The sequence below is a fragment of the Gambusia affinis genome, linkage group LG23 (genome assembly GCF_019740435.1).
Source record: "Gambusia affinis linkage group LG23, SWU_Gaff_1.0, whole genome shotgun sequence".
NCBI classification, from domain to species: Eukaryota; Metazoa; Chordata; class Actinopteri; order Cyprinodontiformes; family Poeciliidae; genus Gambusia; species Gambusia affinis.
Genome location: NC_057890.1, coordinates 2,535,156 through 2,550,335, shown reverse-complemented (window position 1 = coordinate 2,550,335; position 15,180 = coordinate 2,535,156). Strand labels below are relative to the sequence as shown.

Below are 15,180 nucleotides of genomic sequence, written 5' to 3'. Positions count from 1 at the left end.
TCCTGACAGGGACTCCTGCCGCTCCCCCCTCTGTATATTTCCGCCTATCCGGTGTTTCCAGGATTCATTCATCTCTGCCAGAGCTGCGGCTCGGTCTGCTCTGACAGCGTCCTACCATCCATCCACTCGTCTCTCCACCGATCTGTCTCCATCCCTCCTTCTAATCCAGCTGCGTGTCGGATCTCCATCTCAGAAGGTCAAACGTCCCTTTCATCCACGGAGCCAACTTTTCCTCTTCGTTCCTCCCCTCCTGATCTACATTTTATCCCCTCCAGATCGGCGGGGATTATTTCTCCAGTCCGGTGAGTCTGTTATTTCTTGAAGGTGGATAATGGAGGTGTGTCATAGGTGGCAGCGTCGCATTATTAAGGTGTGGAACAGAGCGGACCTGAGGAGGTTTAACGTTTTACCCGGAGGGGCAACCTTAAAGGAAGGTCATGGCATGTTCTCTGTGAGATCAAAAGATGGTCTCAAAGCGAAACAGACTAAAGCCTGTTTCTATGGCAAAGCTGAACATTTAATGATAAAATACGGGAAATAATCTCGCCAAAATAAAACTGACAGATAAAATAAACGGGATCGAGAGCAGAGAAAGAAACTATTTAGTATAATTCGGGTATGCAAACTCTAAATTGTGCAGTAAATCACATTTTCAAGCAAAAAGGTTTGAGTATGTTTATTAGTTTCTAACTGAAGGTGTTTGGTTGCACTGGATTTTATTGCAGAAAATCAAAGTATCAGGGAGTCGGTATTCAATTTTTTAAAAAATATTTTTCTTATGGACTATAGTACCGGTTACTGAAATCAGACTAGTCCACAAATATATTAGTACATCCTGCATCCACTTCAGATCCAGGATGTACTAATTGACATTCAAGAGCGACCCCTAGTGTTACATAACAGGCCAGACCTCAATGGGATTAAGAATCGGCCACTGCGCAGGTGTCTGCCAAACTCTGACGAGTCCTGAGAAAGGATCTTGGTTCGGTCTCAGGAAAGAGACAGACCGATTTGGACCGGGTTCAGTCGTTTGAGCTTGTGACTCATGTCAGCCAAAAAAAAAAAAAAAAGATAAATAAACGGAAGGGATGACAATGGGAACTTTAGTTCCTCTACCTGGTATTTGAAAAAACTATGTGCTGAAAGTGTATAAATCATAATTATTACAATGTAACGCCTGGAACAAGGAACTGTAGCCTCACTAAGTTACATTTCCATTACAAATGAGTAAATTCTTTTTTCTTTTTTTTCCCCATTAAACAGGAAATGCTTTTAAAATCACATGTGAGTTAGTTTGTTTACGCAAAAAAGTCATTAAAAATCTTGGCAGCAACAGGTGTAAACATGAGATCTATATTTCATTCAGCCTGTTGAGACGTCTGCGTCTTATTGTTACTGTGCTAACTGCGGTGCGAAAAAATGTTTCCATTGCAGTTTTGCGAAATGCCCCAATTTGATGCGAGTGAAAAACCAAACCTTTTTATTGAAAAACCTCAATTCTACCCATAATTAGCGTACATTTCCATTAAGTACATTTATTTTTGTACGTCCAATTTGCACCATTTTATGGCCAATGAAAATGCAGCTAATAACTTAATTGCCACTCAGAAACAAGGTAACTTTCTCAAAGTGCACAACTACAAAGCAAGTTCAAAAGGCAGAAAGTCAGGAGGAATCTGTAAGCAGTAGTTTGGAGACCAAATAAACTGGCACCCCACCCAGGAGTATAAAAAGCCCAATGGAGAACCAAGGCTGTAATTGAGCTCTGTGAAACCTCCCAGATTTCTTCTGCTGTTTTGAGACCTACACCAACGCCAACTTAGAATAAACCCCAACTAATCTGATCAGTAGCTTTCAAGCGCTCATTGTGTAGAATATTACACTGTTTACATAAGAAGCTTGTTTTAGCCTGTTATTTAGACAAGCTACTTGCTAATATAGCAAGCTAATTGTTGGCTATTTTACAAAGATGCAGCTTGAAACTTGGCAGATGTACTTTTAAAACACTGTTCTCAAGCCATTCAAGTCTTTAGGCTCAATCCAAGCTGAAATTATTATTATTATTTTTATTTTTCATTTTGCTCTTAAATCACAGAAGAAGCATTTTGGCAGTTTTTAAACATTGCTTTCTGAAACAGGTGTACAGTATCGTACTGGTACATAAGTACAATGGCGGGTTTTAGACTTTCAGCAAAAACAGGGACTGGTTCAGATTGGGTTCAGCTGTTCGGTTCGGTTCTGTTTTAACCTACAGTAAGTAGTAGATCAGTTCTTCCTTTGAGAAGGCCACAAAGCTACAAATTTCACAGAAGAAAACTTAGTTTAACCTTTCTAAGACGTAGGAAGCTCTTCTCCACTCACTCTCCTCCTGCTGCACTGCGCTTCCCTGTGTGTATTTTGGTGACAGGCGTGTGGTTTGCCGTCTTTCTATAGTCGGTGGTGCAGGAGATCTCCTCCCATGGTTTGGAGCTCTACGGTCTGTAATCTCTGAAAGCCACAGCACCACCACCCAGATTCATTTCTCAAAGTAAAACGGAGACAAAACACAGCTGGGAACTCAGACGGGGCCCTATTTATCAGTTTAGATGTGGAGCAAACTTGCACATCCTGGATAAAACTTTTATTATTATTTTTTTTTATACATATATTTTTCTGAAGTCGACATTTTTCTCTCCAAAGTTTTTGGCAATATTTTTAGTCAAAGCCATGATGACTATACTGATTATTAAGATGATTTTATAACACAAAATATGACAAGTTGAAATGCAGTAGAATAAATGTATATATTTTTAAATAACTCAGAGGTTGTATTTGATTTTTTTTATTATTATTATCAAATCTCTACATTTGTAGGCTGCCCAAGCTTGCCTTAAAATACTTTTATTCTTCACAGTTTTCTTAATTTCTTTGCTTTGAATGTGATTTAAAAATTTTTTTTTTTTTTAATAAAACACAACAAATCTTATCATATTACTGCACCAAGAACCACTGAATAAGCGCAACGAAAACCTCTGAAAAAGATCCAGAGCGCAACTTTGGTATTCACAAAATGTAAGCAAAAATGGAGAGCTGTCAGATTTCTCTTTCCTCTTCAGCAAAAGACCACGGTCCACTGAACCTGCCACCGAACCGCGCCAGAGTTCCCTTCAACTGGGCCGATACCTGTAGCTGGACCACGTCAGAAACCCGTTGTGCATTCACACGTCCCCAAACGAACCGGACTTTCTAGGCTAGCGTTCAGGTGAGCTTTTACCGAACGCAGGATCTGAGAAAATGAACTCGTGTCTATGTGGAACGGACCAAAGAGAGGCCAACAGAAAGATCACTGGTGTTCATAACTAGCGATTGTCTCCGACATATTAGATATGAACCTCTGGACCTGGACCTTACTGAGACAGATCGAGTTGATCAGTTTGATGACTTCTGTTTGTCCACTCACTTCTTGACAACAGACATAGTTTCTCATTCGGAGTTTCCTGATCATGGGACTAGGTTTTCAACGTCACAATCTTGGAAGCACCTTATCTTGCCTCTGGCTCTTCGTCATCATCATAAAAAAACAACAACATAAACGTGTACTTGGATTTGCTCTTTGCGGACACTTTGATCCCACTCTGTATGGAGGAGTAAGCCCTCTTCTTGGACGAGACAGAAATCTGAACATCGATCAGATAGCGTTTGGAAGGAATGGAACGGCACAACTGTTCTTCTCCTGACAAATGCTTCCTCAGATGTTCCAAAGAACCAGAATCAATCTTAAAGGTTCGTATTGCAGAATTCCATTCTGTTCTTGCTCTTTCTTTAGATGCCCTCACTCCCCCGTACTGCCGACATGGGGCATGCTCTGCACCGGTGGCAACAGGACTCTTTAAGAGACGCTCTTAAACATACCAGACCCCATTTATCAGACTTGGATAAATCAAATTTAGCATGTCTCCTGTCACAAAAAACAGAGCCATCATTCACATTATTTGGACGTATTCTGCAAAGCACGTTTGAATTTTCGCCGTCACTGGAGACCTTTGACTCCCAGAGTTTTTTTTGTTGCACTCCATGTTTATGTGTTGCGTCGCGAGGAAAAAAAAGAAAACAAGTGCATTTGCGTGCCACGTCCTGTTAGCCCGAAACCCAACACTTTTGATTCTGCCATCTCAAATGTATTCTCCTGACTCCTTGAGCACAGTGAAGTTCAACAAAGCCTGTCCTGGCGTGCCCGCTCCCGGCCTGGATGGAGCTGCGATAAAGTGGATAATGATCACCCTGTCTGACACGCAAAGGGTGGCAAACAAAAACACCACTGTTTCCCCCCAAAAAATGCTGCAGCAAGGACATGGTTATTGTTTTGACTCTACCTGAGTTCACAACAACATCTCATTTTTCTTCGCCCTCCTCCCCCTTTTTTTTTTTTTTTTTTTTGTTGTAAAATTTTTGTTCTCTTTAGCAGAACCTCGACAGCTAAAATATGGAAATCCTGGTGTGACGTCAGCGTCGGTCTCTCCTCCAACGGAGTAGGTGGAGGCCATAAACGGAGAACGGTGAGGAAGAAGTGATGGAGTAGGGGATGACGCCGCTTGTGCAGCTCCTCTTCTTTTCCTCAGAGGTGATTCCCTGCTGCAGCGTGGGAGAGTCCCTGCACTTCGTCTGGTTCGCTGCGGCCGGGTGCAGGAGAGCCAAAGCAGGAACCGGAGATAAGAGCGAAAAGATCATCGGTTCTGTTTAAAAGTCATTAGAGAGCTTTAATGTGGAAAACTGACCATTTGATGCAAAAGCTCTAGAACCGTGTGTGGACAGGAACACGTTCTCGCTACACTGTTCGCGTTTGAGACGTTGCACATCCTGCTGAGGTTTGCAGTGAAACAGGATGTCAGAACCAAATATTAGCGTTGTTATGGTTACATTGTTACTTTGCCATCATCAACCCAGTAGAGGAAGAGAGATCCTTGCTGGCATGTGAAAAACTTAAGGCGGCATTAAATACAGTTTTCAGTTCTTAATAAGAAACGTTCACATATTGATGTCTAATCTTTTCGGTGTAAGTAATTAATCTGCACAAATACAAGAAATATTGATTTTGTCAGCAAAATACATGTTCATGCTATGGAGACACTTCTACTTGTAGACTATTCCTTGCACAGTGACATAGCTGATTGCTAACTTAATGGTCTTTTTTTTTGTTTGTTTTAGTTCCGCTACACCAACACAGTTTTAAGCGGAAGCTGTTGCTAAAGCGCTAACTCCAATTCAAGTATCTGCCCTCGCAACACTTGAGCACCAATTTCATTTTGAAATTATAATTTGATGTATTGCCACATTGTCTTTATGTTCATGGACACCACAGTAAACGAACACGTCGGAATTTATTCAGACAAAATCCATTCAGGGGAAACTAACTGCGCTAAGCAATTTCAAGGTGAGAAAAAGCGCTAAACAAAAAACCCCCAAAAAACAAACTCTGCTATCAAAATTGTGAAATCGTATGTGAAAAAACAACAACAAAAAACAGACTTCTAGCATATTTTCTACTAATCCATATATGGAGATCAGTGGATTGCTTCATACGTCATAACCACATGCAGCTGCTTGTAGAGGCTCTGCTTATGTTTTCACATGGCTACAGATGACGGACAAATGACACACCATAACCAAGGCATATGGAGGTAGATGCACTGTGTGTGTTTGTGAAGCAGGAGAAAAAAAAACAAAAAACAAAAACTGGAAACCTGCCACTTCATAACTTCAGCGGGTTTGAAGAACAGATTTCTGGCAGCGACATTCACCCAAACATATTTCAAAGGTTTTATTTTTCTGGGCAGAGATGCTGGAGTTTGACTGAAGTTTGCTCTCATTAATTTACTGCATCTCATTCGGCCAAAGTCTATAATGAGTGAAAACATGGTTTTATTTTTCCCAACAGCAATTGATGTCATGAGATTTTTGTTAGTTGGGAAATTTTCTGCCTCCTGCCATCTTTGTGTGTGTGTGTGTGTGTGTGTGTGTGTGTGTGTGTGTGTGTGTGTGCGTGTGTGCGTGTGTGTGTGTGTGTTTTACTGTTGTACGCGACATGATTAGACTTTGAACTGCTCGCTTGTTGCTGCCTGGCGTTGTAATTTCATTCAGAATCAATCCATACTTCGTTATTCACGGTTTTTGAACAACAAACTGTTAACATTGTTGGCCACTTTTAATGATTTATTTGAATTGTGTTGAAATAGACGACTTAAATAAAACTCCAGAGAAACATACATCAGTCTGATGTTGAGAAATGTTACTTTATTTAGGCCGTTTGGATTGGCTATCGCAAAAGTATTTTTGTCCCTTTTTCAGTTTGTCTGCACCAATTAGAAGCCTAAGATCTGAATCCCACAGTTTTCTCCTCAATTAGCTCTAACTGCCTAAATATTGAAATATCTGGATTTTTAAAATCATTTGTTAAAGTGATCAAAACTAATTCTTAAACACACAGCAGGTTCGCTAATTCACTTTTTGAGTTTAATAAATAGCAGATAAATGTTAGGTACATGTGGATTAAAGCCTAAATAAGGATTCTCTGTTGAATTCACAGCACGTCTTCCCTCTGGTATGTCTTTCCTTTATGTTGTCATGTTGAAAAGCATGCTTGGTGGATCTAAACGTGACAAAGCAAATGGAGTTTGCAAATGGAACGTCGAGTCCTTGAAGTGTGTGTCGTTTTTTTTTTTTTTTGTTTTTTTGTTTTTATGTACTTCTGATCCGAATAGCACATGTATACTGGGATCAAGGCTGTGGAGCTCAGTGCTAACCAGTCCATTCTGTCCATTATTTTTCTTTTAGAATCAATAATCAAGTAACTGAATGAAACATCATGGCTCTATAAGTGCCCTCGAGTGGTTAGATACATATTTGTTGAAATATTCAGAAAGTAGGGCAAGTCATCGTTTTTTTTATTAAATTTTTTTTTTAGGAAATGTGGAATAGTTAAAGATTTGAAGACATTTGCATTAGGTATAAGATATCATTCTGTCAGTGGTGCTGTGGTTGATGCTCAAAGCTGGAAGTGGATCCCCCCCCAAAAAAACCAGATGGTGCTCCGGGCCCCGAGTAGCCTTGGACCGGCCCTGTTCCTGGGGTTTACACAGCAATGTTCCGGGACGTCAGAGACCCCACCAGGCCTGGAAAACAGCAGGGACACTCTTGGTTTGTGGCTTTCATGTCAGCGCTGTGTGTACGTAGCACTGACCAATGTGACTCCTGGAATGGGATTCCAAGGAACACGCAGAGGGTCGGCTTGTTTTGAAATGTTTTAACAGAGCATTGTTCTGCCCTGATTTTATGCATTTGAAACGTTCATCTAATTATTGATGGAGTCTGAAACATTTTGAGAGGTAGTCTTCAACAAAACATAAAATGGGCGAAACATCAAGTGAGAATTTTATAACATGATCTGTGTCTTTGAATTATGTTCCATTTGCTCGTGTCATTTCTGAATCAGACCACATTGTAAAGGTCGCTTTAATCTGCAACTATTGAACCATTCTAGGTTTTATTGGGCCTCTATTAGCAGAGGGACTGGGTTTGGTTGTTTGATCAGAGGACTGCCAACTGCATGTGCTCTAATCTGTACCAGCAACACCTGAACTTGTCGTATTATCTGGGCGAAGTGACTTATCTGGAAGGCTCGTTAGTTTTCCTCTGGAGTATGGATTTTTAATCAGACTGCCATCAGTGTTTGTTTTCTTGTAAAAAAAAAAAAAAAAATGGATGTGAAAACAGGAGAAAAAAACCCGACTGGTTTGAGGAAAGATGTTCTGATTTAATCATCTGTGGAGAAATCTTCACAGCAGCTTGTTTTCTCATCAAACAGACTGGTGCTTAGTTGTTTAAACAGGCCAGTCTTGTGTTTTCCTTCTCAAAAGGCAATTTAAACACCATCAGCGTTTCTTCATATCATGAGGCTTGTGGCTTCCACCTCCGATCGTGGAGGAAAGACGGCGTTTCTCTGTGAAGCTCAACTTAAAACTTGGAATGTGTTAAAGTGTCATCCAATAACAAGGGAGGAAGTTTGTTAAAAAGAAAATGGTTGAGTAAACAGTTCCTCCAGTCTTTAGTTATCGCACCGTTCCGTAAATTCATGCAGATTTACCAAGAGAATAATCAAAAACGTTGGCTTTAAGTCACGCTGCCTCCCACCTGCAGGTGGCAGTATTTTTTATTTCTTCTATTTAGCTGCTTAAATTCTTTCAAGAACATAAATTTGTTCCTCCAAACTTTTAATCATCTTTTCCCCAAATTCCCTTGCAAATATTTCTATAGTAACGCCACAAAACTAGGCATTTGGAAGACAAAAAACAATTGTAAAATCCTGCAGGGGCTGAATAAAGTTACAAAATGCTTGTTACTTAGAGAGTAAAGGAGCGTTTGATCAAACACACAGATAACTGACCATAAGTGGGGAAGGATTGGAGGAAAAACGAGAGAGAAACAAAAAAATTATATTTTTTGCCAGAACAACATAAACAATGTGTCCAGTTTTGCTTTATGCTGGTTTAAAACAGAAGAATGACCTTAAAGTCTCTGTTTCACACAGTCATCATGTGTGAGCACTGTAATCTTTTTTTTTTTTTTTTTTTTACCTAAACGACTAAAGGTGATTTCACCCTAATGTTTGCCAAACTTCAGCATAAAAAGCAACAATCATCTCTTAGCTGGAAACACAAAGGACAATTGGCCAATCAAATCTGTCTCCTAGAAACCGTTTTCTCCAAACGCTGCTGCACTCGGCCTGACTCATCACGGAATTGGTCAGTCGTTGAAAAGCGAACAAAGCGCTCACTCACTTCACTCTTACAGCGTCACTATGCGGTCAAGAAACTAAAACTTAAGAACCAGAATTATTTCTGAGGCGTTTAAACGTGACGGGGGGAAAAAGTCAAAAGTGCGTTTGATCTGTTGGTTCTGTAATGGAGTCGTTCAAGCTGTCATTCTTCTCATCAACTTGTCTCCCCAGCTGCCGTTTCCTCCGGCCGGATCAGAGGATGGTCGGCTGAAGTCGGAGCTCACTGATCGGCCGGCTGAGCGTTGCTGCTGGCAGCTGCTGTCATGGCCAAAAGCCCCGAGGTGAAGCTGGCTGTGTTCGGCAAGGCGGGGGTGGGCAAGTCAGGTAAACCGGCATAATTTTGTTTGCAGAATCTTCATAGTTCATTTTAGTTGTTTCTGTTGTTTGTTCTAGCTTGTCTTTCCAGAAAGGCAAATATGGCTGTTTGGAAACATCTCCGACACTGGACCATTGGAATGCCAGTGAATCTGATCAGATTATACGTTTTTGTATAAAAATATTAGGCAAAAGCCATCATAGAGTATTCTAACTCTGGAGTGTTTGTACTCTCCGTACACAGGACTTTAAATGCAACATGTTTGGAACTTCAAATTGGAGGCACATGCTGACATCTGTTCCTCTCCAAAGATCGCCTACATAAATAAATAAATAAATAAAAGTTTTATTCCACTCAACAGTTTGAGGGCTGATGGTTGCTTGTTAACTCATTATATATTTTCATCTGCCTCGTTTTAATTATCAGTGTTGTTGTGCCTTTTCCATCAGCACATACCCCGTCCGTTTACATAGTCATTATTACAGTAGGTGGTTGTTTACCATGCCTTCACTCCCACAGCTCATTTTCAGCCGCGTTCCTCCACAAGCCGAAGGAGCGCAGCCTCCGCTGGCGCTCCGTGCGTTTTCTCGGCCGTAACGCGGTCCGCATGTTTTCCTGGCAGCCGAAGAGACAGATTGCTCCTGCGTGGAAATCAGATGACAAAAAACATGCTTCTGGATTCCTTCCACCCCGAAGGAGGCCATTAAAATGTCAGAGGAGGTCAACTCCAGCGCAGTCCTCAAAAGCGTAATTACAGAGCGAGAGAGGCTGTAAAACATGGCCATCGTAGCCAACGCTGTCAAACATCGAGTTCTTCCAAGATTGTTGAGATGGCGCTTTTCTCTGCAATCAAAGCCTGATTGAGTCGAGTTCCTTCCCCAGAAAACCTGTCAGTTATCCTAACAACCTGCGTCTGCCTCAATCCATCATCGCAGACAGACAGGAGACAGTGAAAACAGGGAGGTGATGGTCCAGCTTTGCCCCTTGCTGTAGTAAACAGCCCACTTTCCTTCAAAAAGAACGCCCAGTGGACGTTATTGAATTTGAAGGGCTGGTAAATCATTCTTAACGCAGATCTAACTTCATAACTCAAACATCACAGAAAGGAGAAGAAAACACGACTGTCTGTTTTTGTTGGCTGATGTATCCCCTTCTTTCCATCACCGGCCATCATCGCAGAGGGATTTCCTGCTACTGTTTAAGCTAATGTTATGAAACAAACACCAACGCTGCACGGTACTTGATGTTCTGTTAAATAAAACTATTATTTGCAGAACATGCAGCTCTGATGTTACCTAACTATTCCCTTAGTCTCCCTTTCCTCTATTTCACATGGAAAAGTGGAACCCAGCAGTTTGGAAAGTGACCGTTTCTGAAGTGATCTCTCCTCCAAACATAGACCTTTAATGGAAGCCTACAGATGCTAATGAATTTGTTTTGTCCTCAGTCTGGAAACATGTGGATCTGGGCAGTAAATGACTCTCCCGCTTCGTGAACAGTGTAGCAGGGAGGAAAACCAAAGCTGATTTTACGTGTTGTTTTGCGTCTGTGTTGGAGGGAGAGCGCCGATCTCTAGATTTACATTTGCTGCTGTGGGTCACGGATTCCACTGAAGACGCTTTTAGCGCCTCAGAGAACTCGACACTAAAGGTAATTGCAACACTTTTGGACGTTTAACTGCCTGTGGGAAAAACGTTAAACAGCCCTCATTATTGAGCCTTTTGTCACTGCACTGACCTCAGACAGCACTACCATGGCTTCTTTTTTTCACTTCTTGGAGATCATCTCTAATCATCGGCTTCATACCCGCAGGGTGTTTGGGTCTTGCTGGGGGCTTTCCAGGCCTGCTGGGTCTGCTCTGACCTGGACTCCTGCGTTGCTGCTCTGCACTAATAGAGCAGAGTGTATTATCCCCAGTGTGGCTTCTGTTGGCACTTTACTGATTCTCACTTTATTGACTCAGCAGTGGAAAGTGAGCAGAGGAAATAAGAAACATTTAACCAATTAGGATTCTCCATCTTTGGCAGCACTGAGTGCTGTGAAATTGTATTTTTTGCCCCCCTCACAGATTCCTCCTGCCTTTGCTTGTTTTTTCGTCACTTAAACATCTTGCATTGTTAAACAGATTTTATTATCAGACAGCAAAGTTATTAAAAAGTTGGGAGTTGGGGGGGGTTTAAGGAGGGAAAAGCTGTAAATACCAACTTATCCCAAGTGAGAATGTAATTACCTCTCAAGCGAAGACATTAACTGACAAACAACGTGTTTCCATCCATCAATCTGTTTGGAGGCAAATGCTTTCTGTGATCTAAAATTGTCCTAAGCAGCATTTTACAGAACGCTCTGGAGGTTCTTTAAAAGCAAAAATGAAAAAAAATTCTCTTACACGTTCTACCTCCACTCATTCCTTCAGCGATAAAGAACAGAGCAATGCGGCAACAGAAAGGAGAGCAACAGCAATGGACCGAGCCAGCCTGCGTCTGCCGGTGAAACACCAGTGTTTGCTTCCTCTGGTGTTAGGAGTGAACTGTGACTCAGCTGGACGTACAATGTAAACAGTAATTCAGAGGCCAGACAAGAGAAACAAAGCAGCAAAAACAAGTGGTGACACACAACTATTGGGATATTTTCATCAGCATTTTTATGTTCAAATTTGTTCAAATGATATCAGGTTGTGGTACTTGACTTAAATTGAAACAGAAGATGGTGTTTGAGTTGTTACACAGCAGATCTGAAACTGAGAGAGTCCACAGCCAAACCAATCCTCTCAGATCACCGTTTAAGGAATCTGGCAGCTTCTACTGTCCAGTAGACGGAGAGACGTCCCACCGGTGGTCCTCGGTGGGACTCCTCCTGCGGCATCATCAAGAAATGAAAACTTTTACAGTCAGATTTTTAGCGTGAACTCCTGGGAATTCAGCCAGTTTTTGAAGTCCATGTTGGAGTCGGCGTTGGCAACGTTACATTTTGTCTCCGGGATCCGGCGTTCTAACGGTAGCGTTGGGGTGTCGTCCGTAACGGCGAGGTTTCAGTTCAGTGTCGAAGGCATTTAATTCCTTCAGTACTTTCTTACTTAGTTTCTCTCCATCCTCCCCCACTTTCCTTTCTCCTGCTTGCTGATCTGCAGCCTCCCTTTCTCCTCAGGAAGGAACACAGTGTCTTCAACGTTCATGTTTCCTGTTTAAACTTTTCTGAGGCCGCGTGCCCGGCCCAGACCTCCTGCGTCTTTCTGTTCGCCTGGCACTCACACACACACACACACACACACACGCAGAGTTGGCTAAAACTGGGTTCTACCAGATATAGGACGTTCACCCTGAACTAACGAGGGTTTCTTGCTCTGACTCAGTCCAAAGCCCACCTTATCAAGCGGTCTTCCCCTGACACGTTCTGTAAAGTGTGGGCCCGTTAATTCAAGAGATTGCGTCACAAGCAGGCGGCCGGGTGGTTGTGCTGCTTTCACCTTCTGAACTCTTATTAGAATCCACTTCTGTACCAGCTCAGCTTCACTTTATTTATACTTTATTGTCCGTTTTTCATTCATGCCGTCTGAAGGCTGCCTGTTCCTGGCCGGTGTGTGAGTCATCAGTTATTTTCTGTTCACCTTCTAAAAGCCTAATAATAGGAACATCGTCAGAGCTTTTGAAATTTCAGAATAGTACTCTCAGGTATGATGTGTTTTGGACATAAAAAGGCTTTGAGGAACCTGACCAAACTCTCTGAGCAACCCGTTTACCCTGCTCACCTGTGGTGGTGCTGCATTTAGAACCACCGAGGGAAACTGTTTTGGTCCACATCAGAGTTCGAGTCTAGAGAGATTTGCAGGAAAGAGAATGTTTAATAAATAATAAACAAGGAAAACTTACAGACTTACGGGAAGACTCAGATTTGGGGCTATGAATGGGAAAATGACAGAAGAGCAAAAATAGATGGGCGAACCAGTGAGGACTAATACAACCTGGAGGTTCTTAAATACTGAGTTAGAGGTGGAAGTGACCAGAAGAGCTAATCTCAGGTGAGTAGATGCAGCTAGAGAAGGGAGCAGGTGGAGGTGAATGGGGGGAAGGGGGGTGAGAAGCAGAATGGCAGGCTGAGGGTGAGAGGGTGAGATGAACAGGGGGAAGAAACCTGAACCTCGTACAAAAACCTCAAACACTAAAAATCAGGAAACAAAAAAATGTAAAAATGATCAGAACGGAACATAAACAAAAGTAAAAGTCCAAACACTTATGGCTCATAACTGATTCTTCTAGCTCCTGCCTCTTCTATTTCCTTTATAACTGTACAGGTTTTATTACCTTGTCTTTCAACTGCATTTTTTTGTTGTTGTTGTTTTTTTACTTTGGGTCTTATTATTTTCGCTTACTTTACTTTCATTTGTAACTTTTGCTGATGAAACACTTCGACCATAGAAAGGATTCTTCTACTGTATTCAGCAGGGGGCTCTGTTCGGTTTGCTCCACTGGACATGGTCTGGAAAGGTTTCACAGTGGTCTGCAGTCGGAAACGACGCCACCTTTTCTCATATCAGCTCCTTTGTCTCTGAGCTGCTGGTTGTCCAGAGGATGCCACCTCCGTCTGTAATCGGAGAAAAGATCGCTCGCTAAGGTGTGGTTTCAGCATTTCAGCCCTGACCTAACCCCGCCTTTATGAGTGGCTCTGTGGTGCTTTTGTCGGAGGCCAAATTAAAGGGATGAAAAAGTTGTTTGGATCCTCACGCCCTTCCTGCTGAAACCCCAAGAGCGACAGCTTTTGTCCTTTTGCGTATACCAGAGGCGGGATCCAAAAAGCCTCCGCTGTGTTCTGCTTTAGAAAGCCGCGGCGCCCCGAGGAGAATTAGTCCTACCCCAGCTCGTCTGTGTGAGCTTATGAGCTCACCCAAACTAAACCTGGGGGAGGAGGGGCAGTTTATCTGACCTTTACTGTCATTCAAAATGAACTCGATATGAACCGTTGTGTTTACACAAAGGCATTTCAGCCTTCAAAGTGCGTCCAGACAAAAGCTCTTAAAAGGTGAGGTATTGTGTTTGTCGGCTCTTTGTTACCATTGATGGGATATCTCAATCTCCTCAAAGCACTAAAAAAAAAAAAAAAAAAGTACTTCACTTAGTATGTAGAATCTTTCTGGTTTCTGGTATATCTGACGTTTCAGCTGCTATAGAAAATTAAAAAAAAGACTTTGAAAATATATTCTGCGTCAACAGAATGTATGTTTTGTCCCACTTTTCAAAGAGAAAAAAATAGCTTGGAGGTAAAAAAAAAAAAAAACAACAACAAACAAAATCATCCAGTCCACCTTACTGTTATCGATGCACAATTATCATATGACTGTTCAAACTGGTAAATTAGATGTGAGAAAGAAGCCACCAAAACTTGTTTTCAGCTGCTTCACTAAATCATGTTCATGATGAACTATCTATAATAATATCATGAAGTTGGGAAATAAACAAACAAACCTGGTCCTCAATGAGCATTTGCACTGATCCTGCTCCCCCATCGTTAGATGAAATTGTGTCTCCAGCCCACTAACGAGTTTAGAGGCAGGGAGAGGAAAGTGATGACTCAACGCTCTGATGATCAGCCAGCTGTAATTGGAACTGGAGGCCGGCAGAGATGAGGAGATTTGTTCAGTTACTGGCTCGGTGTTTTGGAAGTTATGCATCTTACTTTAATTTGCTGCATTGTTATCTCTTTATTGTCATCTGGATGTTAGGGGGAAATCAAATTGAAATGGGTACAATATCACTGAAGATAACAAAGCAACTTTGTAAGTGTCAATTAACACCCCCATTCTTATGTATGCTTGTTAAATATACAGTGATTCCTAAGTTTAACTATGCATATTTATTTGTCTCTACTTGCTCAGTAAAAGCACAGCAGAACAACATTAAAGTCAATACAGCACAATGATGAACACTAACAAATTTAAATATATCTTCTATTTACAAACATATATGGTTAAACTGAACATCCCCATCAGGTTTAGAGTGGACGTCATCTTTGAATTTTGATCGGTTTCTCCAGACCGAACTTTATTGACATTCTGAGTTTT

The 15,180-nt window shown here is 41.7% G+C and overlaps 1 protein-coding gene across 1 annotated transcript in view; it reads left to right on the top strand.

Annotated features, from left to right (window-relative positions):
• The first annotated feature begins 13 nt into the window (after positions 1 to 13).
• Positions 14 to 15,180, top strand: part of rerg (RAS-like, estrogen-regulated, growth inhibitor) — a 91,194-nt gene continuing 76,027 nt past the window's right edge. Inside the window, exons 1-2 of the mRNA XM_044108021.1 lie at positions 14 to 302; positions 8,984 to 9,136. Coding sequence (XP_043963956.1) covers positions 9,076 to 9,136 — 61 coding nt within the window. The 5' untranslated portion in view covers positions 14 to 302; positions 8,984 to 9,075. The remainder of the gene's footprint in view (positions 303 to 8,983; positions 9,137 to 15,180) is intronic.